Source organism: Peromyscus maniculatus, chromosome 14 (genome assembly GCF_049852395.1).
Source record: "Peromyscus maniculatus bairdii isolate BWxNUB_F1_BW_parent chromosome 14, HU_Pman_BW_mat_3.1, whole genome shotgun sequence".
NCBI lineage: Eukaryota > Metazoa > Chordata > Mammalia > Rodentia > Cricetidae > Peromyscus > Peromyscus maniculatus.
In genome coordinates, this window is record NC_134865.1 from 48,832,549 (window position 1) to 48,847,429 (window position 14,881).

General features: G+C 54.1%; 1 protein-coding gene across 11 annotated transcripts in view; it reads left to right on the forward strand.

The window, feature by feature from the left end:
• The window catches only part of Plekhg3 (pleckstrin homology and RhoGEF domain containing G3), a 44,345-nt gene that overhangs the window by 23,089 nt on the left and 6,375 nt on the right, over positions 1–14,881 (forward strand). For 4 of the 11 annotated variants that reach the window (XM_015991979.3, XM_015991978.3, XM_042260804.2 and 1 more), the window contains exons 2-16: positions 2,938–3,327; positions 5,083–5,180; positions 6,419–6,488; positions 6,777–6,823; positions 6,925–7,075; positions 7,170–7,301; positions 7,473–7,655; positions 7,803–7,895; positions 8,183–8,269; positions 8,491–8,524; positions 8,875–8,973; positions 12,541–12,630; positions 13,063–13,101; positions 13,523–13,542; positions 14,087–14,467. In XM_015991979.3, the coding sequence (XP_015847465.1) occupies positions 2,977–3,327; positions 5,083–5,180; positions 6,419–6,488; positions 6,777–6,823; positions 6,925–7,075; positions 7,170–7,301; positions 7,473–7,655; positions 7,803–7,895; positions 8,183–8,269; positions 8,491–8,524; positions 8,875–8,973; positions 12,541–12,630; positions 13,063–13,101; positions 13,523–13,542; positions 14,087–14,467 (1,875 nt within the window). In that variant the 5' untranslated portion in view covers positions 2,938–2,976. The remainder of the gene's footprint in view (positions 1–2,937; positions 3,328–5,082; positions 5,181–6,418; positions 6,489–6,776; positions 6,824–6,924; positions 7,076–7,169; positions 7,302–7,472; positions 7,656–7,802; positions 7,896–8,182; positions 8,270–8,490; positions 8,525–8,874; positions 8,974–12,540; positions 12,631–13,062; positions 13,102–13,522; positions 13,543–14,086; positions 14,468–14,881) is intronic. The other 7 variants (XM_076550904.1, XM_015991981.3, XM_076550906.1 and 4 more) reach the window with 5 other exon arrangements.

Genomic DNA, 14,881 nt, shown 5'->3' on the forward strand with positions numbered 1-14,881 from the left:
TTTTCCAGCTGGGACTGATGGGGTGGAGGTCAAGGGCAGAGAGCAGAGTTTGGGCCCAGTCTCCATGCAAAAGAGTGCAGCTAGTTAACATGAAGGTTCTGTGAGTGAGGGAGCAGCAGCCGCAGCAGCCGCACACAGGCTCCTGAGCGCTCCCCCTAAGACTTAGCTCCCTGCATCGTAGGCAGAGGCATTCACCAGCAACAATCCTAGAGCTGCCCTGGGCCCTTCACCTGTCATGTGACAGGCTGACAGAGCGCACTTTGGAGTGCTCTGTATAAAATCCCTTAGCCGAGACCCAGTGACAAAAGGCTGACCTTGAGAAGGGCCTGGCTGGGTTACTGTTGGACCAGAAGTGGGTTCTGAACGTGCTGAACTTTTAGCTTAAGAAAGCAACAGGCTGGCTTTATGGCTCCGTTGGTAGAGTACTTGCCTAGCATTCCCAAAGCCCTGGGGTTGAGCCCCAGCACCCCATAAATTCGGTGTGGTGGCTGGTTCCTGTAATCCCAGGAGCCAGGAGGTGCAGGCAGGAGGATCAGAAGTTCAGGGTCATCCTTGTGGGTGTTACAAGACCCTGTCACCAAAAGGAGGAAGAAACCTTGTCCAAAACATCAGCTTTGTTGGCCATTGCTCCTCACCAAACTGGTCCTTGTGATCCCTGCTTGTGTAACTGTTAGCCCCGGGCAGAGGGTCTCAAGCTAATCACAGTCACGCTGGTGCGTAGCAGAGCCCTCCAGGTTTGCTGCTTATGGGCAGGTTCCTAGAGAGAGACCCTCCAGCCTGAGAGGGCAAGGTTGAGTACCACATGGAGTAGGTATGGAATAATGCAAAAGGCAGAGGCCAGGGACCCTGGTTTCCAGGTAAGGGCAGACACAAGAAAACGGGCCGGAATGACGGCAGCCCTTTCTAGATCCTGTTGGCGAGGGCTGGGCTGGTAGCCTGAGTCCTAGGTTAGAGTTAAGAACACACGGACAGTAGCGGTGAGAGAAGTCCTTAGGGTCTCTCCTCCTCCTCTTCCTCCTCACCAAACTGGTCCCTAAGGATCCTTGCTCCTCTTCTTCCCGCTCCTCCCCTGAGGCAAGAGCAAGAGCAAGCAAGGGAGGATTCTGGCGGCTTTGGTCCCAGGGGTAGTAGGCATGAGGTGTTCTCTCTCTCCGGAGTGGGCTGTGAGCAGTACCATCTGCTCAGGGGATAAAGTCCACCTGTGGCTGTGTTTGTCTCACCTGGGTGCAGCTTCCTGCCTCCTCGGTCGCTCTGCCCAGCTGTGCCGAGAGGAGACTCAGCTGTTGCTCAGCCCTGGGGAATTTCCTGGTGTGGCTGAGTCAGGGGCCCCTGCCTACACCAGGTACCTGGGAATGGGGTAAGGGGTCAAGGTGGCTGGTTTTCTGGCATCCTTTCCCTCCCCTCTCAAGTGTGGAGAAAGTGTCAGGTTCAGGGGGAGCCACTGGTTTGTGCCCCAAGTTTTCTGGTGAGTATTCCATGCTGGTTGTAACACTGTAAGAGCCTGGGCTGGTGGGACGGCTCCGTGGGTGGGTGGCATTTCTCTTCCCTCTTAGTAAGGAAAAAGCGTCCTTCTGCCATTAATTTCATGTCTTAAATTAGACATGAAATTAATGGCAGAAAGAGAACCAACTTCCGCAAGTTGTTCTCTGACACACACACACACACACACATAAATACATTGGAGCGTTCACTCTGCCATGCACACACCCTGAGGGCAGGCAGAGCAGGTTGTATCACCTCGAGGACCTAACTCCGGGGTACACTCTCTGTTATAGGTAAAGCCCCGAGAGGCCAAGCATCTTACCTAAGTGGTATTGCTGGTTTGTCTAGTTCTTTTTTTTTTCTCTCTCGCTCTCTCTTTTTTTAAATAATAGATTCTAGATAGGGTCTCATGAAGCCCAGGCTAACCTGGAACTCACTGTATGGCTGAGGATGACCTTGAACTTCTGGTCCTCTTCCATTTCCCGAGTGCTGAGATTACAGGTGTGGGCCACCATGCCTGTGGGTTGTTTGTTTTTCGAGACAGGGTTTCTCTGTAGCTCTGGCTGTCCCAGAACTCTCTCTGTAGACCAGGCTGGCCCTGAACTCACAGAGATCTGCCTGCCTCTGCCTCCTGAGTGCTGGGATTAAAGGTGTGTGCTACCGCCCCCACCGCCATGCCTGGTTTTACGTGATGCTAACTAAGAATTGAACTTACAGCCTTGTGCGTGCTAGGCGAGCGCTTTACCAACTGAGCTGTGTATTCTCAGCCCCTAGAGCTGGGTTTTGAGTTCTTCAGAAGGCACCCTAGACCATCGAGTTGGCTTACGTGGCCCCTCTGCTCTTCTGGAGGCTCCAGTTTCTGAGAACTCACTGTCTCCTGGCGTAGACCACCTGTCTCCACCCTGGGAAAGACAGAGGTCGAGCTGCTGGGATCCAGAAAAAAACGAGCATCCTTGACAGTCAGTAGTCGTATTCTGAGTGAGTGGCCTTCCTCGGGCTCTGTTTTGTTTTTAAAATTTATTTATGTGGGTGGTGGCTGCACACGCCCATGGCACACATTTGGAGGCCAGAGGACACCTTGCAGGAGTTGGCTCCCTTTTCTCATCACGTGGGTCTCAGACGTGGAACTCAGGTTATCAGACGTGCCGGGCGAGTGCCTTTCCTCGCCACGCCATCCCACCGACCTTATTTTTAAAAGTTGTGGTGAAATATGGAAAAGTGAAAATTTACCATCTCACCCGTTTGTCAATGTAGTTCGGTGACGTTAAGTACGTTCGTGTCCTCCCCACCTCACTATCCATTCTGGAGCCGTCTCCATCCTCTCAGAGGGGACTTTGCACCCACTATCAGTGACTTCCCATTCTGCGCCCTCCCTGTCTCCGGCTACCTCCCTTCCTCTTCCTGATTCTGCAGGTACTCAGAGCTTGACCCTTCCATCTGTCTGCTTTGCTCCAGAATCTCCCCGAGGTGACAGTCCCAGGCAGCGATGCCAGGATGCCCGTCTCAACCGCCCTCCACCAAGACGGCAGCCAGGAGCGGCCACCGAGCCTGATGTCCACCACTTCCTCGTCTGGCTCCTCCCGTGACAGCCGCAGTGCCATGGAGGAGCCCACCAGCTCAGAGGCTTCAGCCCAGAACGGGACAGGCTCCCCTTGGGGCCGGCATGTTCCCAACAGCAACAACAACGCCAGCGGCCGGCTGAACATGAAGGGACCCCTGTCCCCATTCAACGGCCGTGCAGGGACAGGTCCTGCCCATCACAAGCTCAGCTACCTGGGCCGGGTGGTGCGAGAGATTGTGGAAACAGAGCGCATGTACGTGCAGGACCTGCGGAGCATTGTGGAGGTGAGTCCCAAGGCGGGGAGGGGCTGGCCGTCTCTTCAAGAGGCCCGGGATTCTGGTCTCCAGTGGCCCAGCTCTTTAGTACAACCTGGCTCCACCCCAGGATGAAAGGCTCTCGCTGGCACATCTGTCTCTGTATATCTGCCTCCCATGAGGCCATGAGGAAGCTTTGGGGACCTGCCTGCTGGGGACGTTGGCCTGTCATGTTTCCTTATGATACCAAGCCACACTTTACCACACAAGTAGGATAATAGAATTTCTTATAGGTGTATGGGGAGTGGGCACTGTGATAGCAAACGGAGGGGCGTTAGCCTGACTAGGAGGACCTAAGTGCTGTGCAGGGATTAAACCTGGGCAGCTCCAGCCAGGTTCCCACTCTGCTGTTTCATAGCTGGGGAGCCTTAGGCCTGGGCACAGTGTCTGGAGCCTCGGGTTCTTTACCTGCAAAATGAACAGGGCAGAAGTACAGCCTTTCATCCTGTAAGGCACACAGGGAAAGGTGACATGTACCTGCCATTGAAGACCCCCTCTGCCTGGTGGGGAAGCCCGGGTGGGAGTCCAAATTACCACACTCCTAGTGGCTTAGAGCACCAGAAATGAATTCTCTTTCAGATTGTTTGTTTTCATTAAGGAAAAAGTGTGGGCTGGAGAGACAGCTCAGCAGTTAAGAGCACTGACTGCTCTTCCAGAGGACCCGGGTTCAATTCCCAGCACCCACATGGCAGCTCACAACTGTCTGTAATTGCAACTTTAGGAGTTCCGGCACCTTCACCCCCACACACAGGCAGGCAAAAACACCAGGGCACATAAAATTAAATTAAATTAAGAAAAAAAAAGTGTAGGCTGGAGAGATGGCTCAGTGGTTAAAAGCACTTACTTGGCTGCTCTTCCAGAGGTCCTGAGTTCAATTCCCAGCACCCACATGGTGGCTCACAACCATCTGTAATGGGATCTGATGTCCTCTTCTGGCCTGCACGAAGACAGCACTCATATACATAAAATACATGAGTAAATAACTCTAAAAGCTGTGGGTGGTGGCCAGTGTCTTTAATTCCAGTACTCAGGAGGCAGAGGGAGTATGTGTGTATGTGTGCACGGAAGCGTGTGTGTGTGTGTGTGTGTGTGTGTGTGTGTGTGTGTGTGTGTGTGTTGTGCCACAGTGCCCTTGTGGAGGTCAAAAGACAACTTTGCAGAATCACTTCTCTCCTTCTGTCTTTATGTGGTTCTAGGGATTGAACTCAGGTCACTAGGCAAGTGCCTTTACCTGATGTGCCGTCTCTTGGTTTGGTTTTTTGGAGATAGGATTTTGCTGGGTAGCCCAGGCTGGCCTTTAACTCAAGGCAATTCTCCTGACCATGCCTCCCAAGTATTGGGATCGCAGAAAACCAGAGCTAATTTTCTCTGTTGCCCTTTGGCCTGTGGCTGCATTGTCCTGACCCCTTCCTGATCCCTGCTTTACGCCTGTGCCCTTTTCTCTTAGAAGGCTCTTAGACCCAGAGCCTCCTTAAATATCAAATGAAGTCATCTTGAGAGGCTTAACTAATGACATCCACAGAGACCCTGTTTCCAAATAAGGTTACGTTCCAAGTTGCCAAGGGGATGTGAATTTTTGGGTAAATACCCACAGCTCAGTAGGGTGGACACTGCCTGTGAAATCGTGTCATAGCCATAAAATGCAGTATGGATTAAGGTGTGGTGAGGGGTGTTAGGTGTGATCAAGCCGAGAGGTGCAGGGTCCTCATACCTCTCTCCATGTAGGACTACCTCTTGAAGATCATTGACACTCCGGGGCTCCTGAAGCCAGAGCAAGTCAGCGCCCTCTTTGGGAACATAGAGAGCATCTATGCACTGAACAGGTATGTGCTGGGCCTGTTCTGCCCTGGGGCACACCTGGGAGCCTGGAGGGAATCCCTGGGTGTCTGGACACTTGGGCTGTGACACGTGGGCTTGGCTGCAGATCATAGCACTCTGCTGGAGAGGGCGGCCGCTGACCTTTCCAGGGGTTTATAATTTGAAGTCACATGCTTGCTGGTTCCAGCGCCTTCTGGGTCTTGTGCACACTGCTAGGCCTTGCACACTTGTGTTCTTCCTGTGGGGGGCTCTCTTTTCTATATCATCTCACACATCTTATCGTTTATTTCTCTTCCTTCCCACGGATCCCAAAGGAAGTAAGGACTCCTTGGAGGGCCGACCTGTAATAGCAGTTCTCAACCTGAGGGTCGCGACCCCTCGGGCAAACCTCCATCACCCCAAAATATTTATATTACGATTCATAACAGTAGCAAAATTATAGTTATGAAGTAGCAACGAACATAATTTTATGGTTTGCGGGGGCGGGGAGGGGGGCTCCCCACACCATGAGGAGCTGTGTTAAAGGGTCGAGGCACTGGGAAGGTTGAGAACCCCTGTGTTAGTATGTCACACAGGCCAGGCCAAACAGGCTTGCTGAGTCTGTGAAGGCTGAATCTGCTGCCGTGGGACCACAGCTACTCCGACCAGGGTACTGTCAAGAGAAACAGAGCGCTGTTGACGGGACAGGAGGACTCTTCCCTCGGGTCCCCTTGCAGCTGAAGGCGTCTGGGCAGTGTGTGGGGAGGAGGGACGGTGCAGGCAAGACTAAGGAAGGTGTGGGGAAGGCAGCCAGGGAGAGAGGAGGGAAACGGGTGGAGGAGGCAGGGGAGTGCTCCCCCCATGATCAGAGTGCTCACCCTCACCCTGGCTGTGCTCCTGCACTCTCCCGCCTGGGAGCGCTCTTGACTTCCTCTCCTTCTCTTTCTTTAATCTCTGCTTTTGTGTGTTTGACTCCCTGCCCACAGAGGAGCTATGTCCCCTCCCAAGGTGGGTACCGGTGTCGCCTCTTCCGATGCTGCTGGCCGAGCACGCGGGTCTCCCTGGTTTTGTGGCATGCTGGGCGCTTTCCGTGGTTGCCGCCTGGGGCAGGGTTTTCTCGGGGTGGAAACCCCGACTCATAGCATGACACCAGGACTGGCCGTGATCTGTGTCTGAGGAGGTGGGCGGGGGGGTGTGTAGCTGCAGAGGTGGCTACAGACGTGTGTGGGGGGGGGGGTCTGATGCCCTCTCTCCCCTCACCCAGCCAGCTTCTCCGAGACCTGGACAGCTGCAATAGTGACCCTGTGGCTGTGGCCAGCTGCTTCGTGGAAAGGGTAAGAAGGACCGGGTCCTTGTCCTGTGTTTCGAGGATAAAAAACTCCCAATGTAAGATGGCACTTGAGTGCTGGGGATCCCTGTCCAAGGCTGTTGGGTGGATGGGACACCCTAGACAAACAGATGCGAAGCTGGCTCTGTAGGTTCTCAGGGATGACGGTGTGCTCAGGGGGCCAGGAACCTACCTACCTGTCCTTTGGTCCCACCATGTTTTCTGGTCAGATGTGAATCTCCCTGAAGTCATTGTGTTTTTCCTCCCTGATTTTTTTTTTTTTTCTTTTTCTTAGAGCCAAGAGTTTGATATCTACACTCAGTATTGCAACAACTACCCCAAGTGAGTAACTTTGGGGGGAGGGGGCCATTTGACGAGTACGGGACTTCTGCCTCCTCCCCAGCCCTTCCCCAGATGGTAACTCCCACTCCTCCCCCTCCCAGCTCAGTGGCAGCCCTGACAGAGTGCATGCAGGACAAGCAGCAGGCCAAGTTCTTCCGGGACCGGCAGGAGCTGCTGCAACATTCCCTGCCTCTGGGCTCCTACCTGCTGAAACCTGTCCAGCGCATCCTCAAGTACCACCTGCTGCTCCAGGTAGCTCAGGGCTGCTCCCCAGGATGGATGTGTGCTGGGGTGCGGGGCAGAGCCCTGGCATCGGTGTTGTTCAGACGCCTGTCCTCTTATCCAGGAAATCGCCAAACATTTTGATGAAGAGGAGGATGGCTTCGAGGTGGTGGAGGATGCCATCGACACAATGACATGTGTGGCCTGGTACATCAATGACATGAAGCGGAGGCATGAGCATGCAGTTCGGCTACAGGTGCTCCGGGGCTGGGAGGCGACAGGGCTTGAGAGAAGGAGCATTACCACAGTGCTCAGCTGAGTTGAGGGGTGGTATCCGCGGAAGCCTTTGGGGTGAGGTCTCTGTGACCTTCCTGGGGACAGTGAGACCTGACTCTGGGTGTTGGGGGGGGGGGTGTCTCTGCTGCAGGAGATCCAGTCGCTGCTCATTAACTGGAAGGGGCCAGACCTGACCACCTATGGAGAACTGGTCCTGGAAGCCACCTTCCGCGTGCACCGCGTACGCAACGAGAGGACTTTCTTCCTCTTTGACAAGATACTGCTCATCACCAAGAAACGGGGCGACCACTTCGTCTACAAGGGCCACATTCCGGTAACTAAACTCTCCTCGCTTACGGCGCCTTCTCTCTTTTCCCTACGAACCCCGGCTCCTCCGCTTCCTTCCGGGGTCATCTCCTGAGACTGTCTCGAGGGTTGGGGGGTCCCCTTCCCTCCTACTTATCTTGTCCTCTGCCCTCAGTGCTCCTCGCTGATGCTGATCGAAAGCACCAGAGACTCCCTCTGCTTCACTGTTACCCATTATAAGCACAGCAAGCAGCAATACAGTATCCAGGTGAGGAGCGGACGATGCCGGGGGCTGGGGGAGCGGAACTTCCAAGCACACGTGCGCGGCGTGGCTCCCTGTGCCCTGGCTGCCCCCACGCCCTCATGTCTCCATCTGTAAAGTGAGAGCATTACGGGTACCTCTCCGAGGTGTGGAGATGCCCTCGCAGAGCCCTTCTCTCCCCCCCCCCCCCCCGCCCCCGCACCCCTCCCTGTAGAAAGGCTGGCTGTGCTTAGGTCGTTTTGACCCAAAATAATAAACCCTGCTCCTTCTCCTTGGGCTCTCCCCCGCCCCAGGCCAAGACAGTGGAGGAGAAACGGAGCTGGACTCACCACATCAAGAGGCTCATCCTGGAGAACCACCACGCCACCATCCCCCAAAAGGTTGGCTTCTAGGGTACTTACTCTCAGGTGGGCTTCAGGGGAAGCAAGTCCCCTGACCCAGCTCCCGAGAATCTGCTAGAGCTTTTCTCCCTGGCCCTGGTGGACAGCAGGTGTTGGTACAGCAGATAGGACGTGATAGGACGTGACACCGTGTGAATCCTCTGGCGGGCAGGCGAGGCACAGTCAGGTGCTTATAATGTGTGTGTCTGCTTCCCTTCTAGGCCAAGGAAGCCATCTTGGAAATGGACTCCTATTGTAAGTCACCACTTTTCCTGGTCGTTTTGTCCCTAACTGTGTGTACATCAGGCAGTATCTTGGGCAAACCTTGTGTGGTACTTTTGTCTAGGAATAGGAAGGATGTGGGGGGACTCTTTTCCGTTAAGGGCTGGGGGTCAGTTGTGTAACTAGTGACATGTTCCTGCTGAATGGCAGGACTCTCAGTGCCTGGAGCCCCCAGCTGCAAGAAGATGGAAGATGGGGGACCTCCAGAGGCATCCCAGGACCATCTGAGGCTGGTGCGGGTGGAAGATGTGTGGTCCGGTCTGGGCAGCATCTAGATAGGCCGCCGGGGAACCAAAGCCTGATGGTTTCTCTCCTGGCTACAGATCCCAGTAGGTACCGCTGCAGCCCAGAGCGGCTGAAGAAGGCGTGGTCCTCCCAGGATGAGGTGTCTACGCATGCGCGCCAAGGTCGCCGGCAGTCTGGTAAGAGAACGGCTTTATGGGAAAGAACCTTCTTCAGAGGGTCCTGGCCCAGGCTGGGGATCATCTGCCGCCACTTAGTGGGGTGCTACTCTCTTCAGAAAACTGGGGAACGCGGCAGGGTGGGTGGTGGACATCTGTGGACCATTTCCTCTCTGTGCCCATGATGCCCTCCACCAGACACTTCCTGGGCCTCGGCTCACTGGACACCGCCGGTTCAGGACCTGGGGATATTTGTTCATCCAGGACTTGGAGTCTCTTCTTAGCCACCCAGACCTCCGTGCGTTGCTGCTCAGCCAGAGCCTCAGATGCTTCTGGAGTGACAGAGTGGAAGCCGGTGGAGGAAAATAGCTTAGACCAAGTGGCACCAAATCCAGACGGGAAATATTTATTTTGGGCCATTCCGTTTTCCTCTCCTGGGTTTTCTCCCATGACGGGATTTGCTAATGTGCTCTCGGGGTTATTAGAATGAAGTGTCTGTTTAGAAAGAGAAAACCTTGCGTTTTTATTCTTAGCCCCGAGTGATGGCGTGGTCGGGGTGTTTCTGTAGCTGATTTTACTTTTTTTTTTTTTTTTTTTTTTTTTGGTCACACTTTTCTCTGACTTACCAGTAAGTCTGAGGCCCGGGGACAGACCTGGATTAAGCTGTGATGGAGTCTGGAAGTGAGACCCACGGGACAGTAGTTTAGAGCAGATGATTTCAGATTGAGATGTTGTTTCGGTTGGATTCACGAGCACATTGGGTCTTCATGAGCTACCGCCTGCAGGGTCCTTCAGCACTTGTGATTGACACCTGACCTTTGGCCTTCTAGAAGGTGGAGCCAGGTGGTCTCTGGAGAGTTGTCGTGTTGACAGTGTTTGGTGTTATCCCAGGTGCCTCCTTTTTAGGCTAACCTAGTTTGGTTATATAAATTTTATGGTTAAAAACCTCAAACTAGGGTCTTGCTTTGTTGGTCTCTGGCCATCTGTATTTCTCTTCCTTTCTATAATTCTCTCTCTTTCTCTCTAACGTCCCCCCTTACCTTGCCATAGCTCAGCACTGGGAGAGTCTAGCACATGGCAGTATTCAGGCAGCAATGGTAATTGTTCCAGTTTCGTTTTTGGGGTTGTGATAAAATGCTGTGCCCAGAATCACCTGAGGAGAGGAGAGGATTCATTCAGCTCACACTTTCAGGTCATAGTCCATCGTTGAGGGAAGTCAAGGCAGGAACTTATGGCAGACCTGCTTGTTATTACACACATTACCTGTGACCAAGGAACTCACTTTACAGCCAAGACCTACAGCAGGAACCGTGGCGGATGCTACTTGCTAGCTGACTCTCTAAGGCTCATGCTCCGATAGCTATGGACAGCCTAGGGAATAGCGCCTCCCACAGTAGGCTGGGTCTTCCTACATCAGTTAGCAATCAAGACAATCCCCCATAGATGTGCCTGTAGACCAACCCGATAAAGGCACTTTCTCATTTGAGACTTCCAGGTGATTGTAGGCTGTAACAAGTTGGCAATTAATGCTAACTAGGACTGTAGCGGTGGTGGTTATTAATACTATGGTCTGTCATGACAGCAGCATCAGAACTTAGTGCTGAGAGATAGGGATATAGCTCAGTGCCAGGGCACTTGGCTAGCATGCTGATGCCCTGGATTCAAGTCCTTAGTACCACAACAGACAAAAAGTGCCTCCCAAACCAGAAAAGCACCCCTACACACACACACACACACACACACACACACACACACACAGCTCTGAGATACAGCTATGTGAATGTACTTAAAGCTTAAAGCTGTTGAAGTGTATACACAGGGGACGTGTATGGTGTGTGAATTATAGCTCAATAAAACTGTTGTCTCTCCACCTCAAGACTTCAGCCATCCAGGGCGGTCAGGAAATGAGCAAATAGGCTGAAATATCCATCTGGCTGAGATTTTAGCCCGTGAATACTAAGAGAGTTGAGTTCTCAAAGACTCATTCATTTCCCTGCGACATGCCTCATCTTCTGGAACCTTCTAGAAGAGTTGTGTGTTTTTTTTCCTTTTCTGGAGCTGATGCTTCTTCAATGCCATGGATGGCGTGTGAGCTGCCCAGTTTGGTGGTGGTAGGCACTGTGGGTTGCCATGGTGATGGCCTGCCTTTGAGGCTCATGTTCATCATGACGTTCTTCCATCACGGTGAGGAGTGTTCATCCTCTTGCTCTAGCATGTTCAGTATAGCTGCTCCTCTTCCTCCTGTGTGGTGGAGATCAGTTGGTGGGTTTGCAAGAGTTGTGTGGGAAGAAGGACTCCAATCCCATGCTACAGCCTAGGTGCCCAGGCTGAGCCTTGGGGGCTTTGGCTCCTTCTCCTAGACAGCTGTGACGGACAGACAAGTCCACTTTGGGATTAGTAAAACCTGTCATGGCTTTTAAACTCTTAAATATTCTTCTTATGGGGTTGGGGATTTAGCTCAGTGGTAGAGCACTTGCCTAGCAAGCACAAAGCCCTGGGTTCGGTCCTCAGCTCTGGAAAAAAAAAATCTTCTTTTAAGCTTTCAACAGAAAGAATATTTCTCGCTTTGTCGCATTTTACAATCCTTAATTTTTACTGCACATGTTTCTGTGTGCGTGTCTAATGTGCGTGTTCAGGTGCGGTGGCATTTGTGTGTAGGTCAGAGGACAATGTTTGGGGGTCAGTTCTTTACTTCCAGCCTGTGTGTCCTGGGACCACACTCGGGCCGTCTGGCTCAGCAGCAGGTGCCTATTCTGATGAGCCCTCTCTCTCATTTTAAAATCAGCTGAGTGGGGTCTGGGGAGGTAGCTTAGTTGATATACTTGTCACATGAGAATGAGGACCTGAGAGCTGGCTCCCCAGTGCCCACACGAAAAGTCAGTGGACACAGTTGTTATGTGCCTCTGATTCCATTGTTGGGGAGTTAGAGGCAGGAGGATCCCCAAGGCTTTCTGGATAGTCAGTCTAGCTGATGGGTAAACTCCAGACTTAAGTGAGAGACCCTGCCTCAAAAAAATAAGGTAGGGAGCTCCTGAGGAAGAATCTGATACTGACCTCCGGTCCTTCGAATGTATACAAATAAATGCCCTTGAATACATGAACACAAAAGAACAAAAATTCAGCTAGGCGGGAGATGTGGCTCAGTGGATACAGTGCTCATCCAGCGTACGTGAATCCCTGGGTTCAACCCCAGCACCACATAAAACAGGTGTGCTGATGTACTCCTTGTCTACATATCCAACTTGAGGCCAGCTCCATGAGACCCCGTCTTTTAGAAAAGCAAGTTCACTTAAGTGGATGTAGATCAGGAATGTGCCTGTTGCCTTTGTCTGAGTGGGTCCCCTGTGAGGGTCAGCTAGAAGAGCTCTGTAGACTTTGCTGTGACTCTTTAAGTTTATAGAAAATCGGGGGCGGTCCTAAGCTGTCACATTTCTACCACAGGCCAGGTAGGGGTGGGCTGAGGGCTCTGTAGAGAGGTCTCGACCGAGTCCTCTTATCCTGCCTCACCTGTTTCGGGTCTGTCCCCAGAAAGGCTGGAGCACAACGAGATGACACCATGAGCCTAATAGTTGTGTTTTGTGTCCCCAGAGCCCGGTTATACCCTGTTCAGCAGGGCGACACTTCCCAGCAGGCAGCAAGGATTGGAGATGCCAGGCCTTAAGGGCCGTAGAAAGTCGGGTGCGACCTCTGCTTCCCGGCTTGCGCGCTATGAGGGGCTTTGGTGTGGGGCATAGCTGTGGTCCTGGTGTGCTGCCTGGAACCGAGAGAGAGGGGCTTGAGACGGACATGTGGCTAGTGGCTCGTTGGTCTGAAGTGGGTAGCCTGGGGCCCATCCCTTCCGGATGACTCCATAACCAAGACCTTGCCTGGCGTACTAATACAAGGACGGAGCAGTTTACTGTGTGCCACAGAGGAGTAGCGGCGCCTCAGGCCCCATCTGGGGCCTCAGTGACGCTGTGGAGAAAGCCTCCCTGAGGCCTAGGGTGGCTGGGGGCCAGCTAGAGTGGACTTTGGGCTGGTGCTGATGGGCCGGTGGCGCTGCGAGCTGGGGACCCAGGTCAGGTGCAGCTGTTTCTTGGCCAGTGCTAACTGCCTGTTTGTGTCCTCCAGAGCCAACCAGACACCTGCTCAGGCAGCTGAATGACAAAGGTGAGTGTGTCAGAGGCGCGCACAGGTGGGGATCCCTAGGTGGGGTGGGAGGGGGGAAGCAGACAGTAAACTGCTGGAGGGGATGTGACTTCAGTTCTTCACCCCGGATGTCTGCAGGGAGCCTTGGCTCCTCTGCCCGTACCCCGCGCGCGCCCGCCCGCCCTTCTGTTGAAGTGGGAGCCCAGCAGCTTGCACAGACCTGCACTACTCTGTGCTGAGCTCCTGAGCGGCCAGCCATTCCTTTCAAAGCCAGGACTGGGTGAGGGGTTCAGGAGTATAGGGCTGCGCCCCCCCCCCCCCCCGCCCCGTGAGGGTTCCCCAGGGACTCGGGTCTCTCTAAAGCGGCTCTCTCTCCTGTTTCCTGATCTCCTCTTCCATGCTTCTCCCATGGTGTGCTTGGACCCTGCGGTGGTGTCCACAGCCAGAGTAGCAGGAATGAAGGTGAGTACAGGAGCTCTGCGGCCGGGGAAGGGGGGCTGGGAGGAGGGAGTGGGGGGGGCACTGCCCAGATCGGTCCCTAGGGACCCTCTCCTATCTTCTCCCTCTAGCTGCAGTCTGTGGTGCCTGCTTGGCCTGTGCCCTCCTATTTTCCCCTTGGGATATATAAGCTCCTTTGGGGGACTTTATTCCCAAAGGCCTCAGCCTTCCCACATAAAATGCCCCACCCACTTCAGAGGAGGCCAGGGTTGAGCATTTAGGAGTAGTTTTGTTTCGGGTTTTTTTTTTTTTTTGAGACAGGGTTTCTCTGGCTGTCCTGGAACTGGCTCTGTAGACCAGGCTGGCCTCGAACTCACAGAGATCCACCTGCCTCTGGCTTCCCGAGTGCTGGGATTCAAGGCATGCACCACCCCCCACCCCCCACCCCCATCCCCACCCCACCCCACCCCCGGCAGGAGTAGGTTTCTATATAAAGCCGTTTCTGGTCACCTCCAGGAGGAGGGTCACCCACCAGGCAGGTCACAGGGGGTTCTTGTGCTCCGAACAGCATGCAGGCAGTGCCGGAGCCCTCCTGGACTTTGAGCAGCCGCCCCGTGCCCGGGGCCTGCAGCCAGAGGCTGAGGGGCCTGCCACGGAGGAGCTGGAGGAAGAGGAGGAGGAGATAGTGGAGGAGGATGGACAGCAGCAGCAGCAGCAGCAGCAGCAGCAGACCTTCCCAGTCTCCCTGGAGGACTTGGCAGGGCATGAAGGCAGTGAGCAGGTGCCTGGGCCAGAGCTCCCAGGCTCAGAGGAGGAAGAGGAGGAGGAGGAGGAGGAGGAGAGTCTAGCAGTGGCCGAGCAGGTAGCTGACTTTGCCAGCTCCCTGCTGGCTGCCCTCCACTGCTGGCACTATCGGGCCAACGCTTTACTTTTCTCCCGGGGTGCTATGGTGAGGTGTCTCTTTGATCTCCCTTCTTCTTTGCATGCTCCCTGGCATGTGCATGTCCTTCTGAGAGTCCCTTCCCTTGTCCTGGCCACCCTCACCCCACCCCGTTCCTCCCCCCCCCCCCCCAGCCGTCAGCACTTCTTAACCCACTCACTGTCACGCTCTGGTGAGCCCCTGGCATGCCCTGTTCTAGGACTGGGTACCCACTGGTATACTACCCACTGAGCAGGACTAACCGGGTGGGGGGAGGGGAGAGCCAGCATCCACTGAGTGAGAAGGTCAACTCAACGGCATCTGGAAGGGAAGGTGGGCTGGGCTTTCTCCTAAAATTGCACACTCTGCAAGGATCTCTGTGGCCCCAGGCCTGGTAGTTTCAGGTTGTTTGGAATGGCTTGGCCATAGGACGGGCTCTCAGGT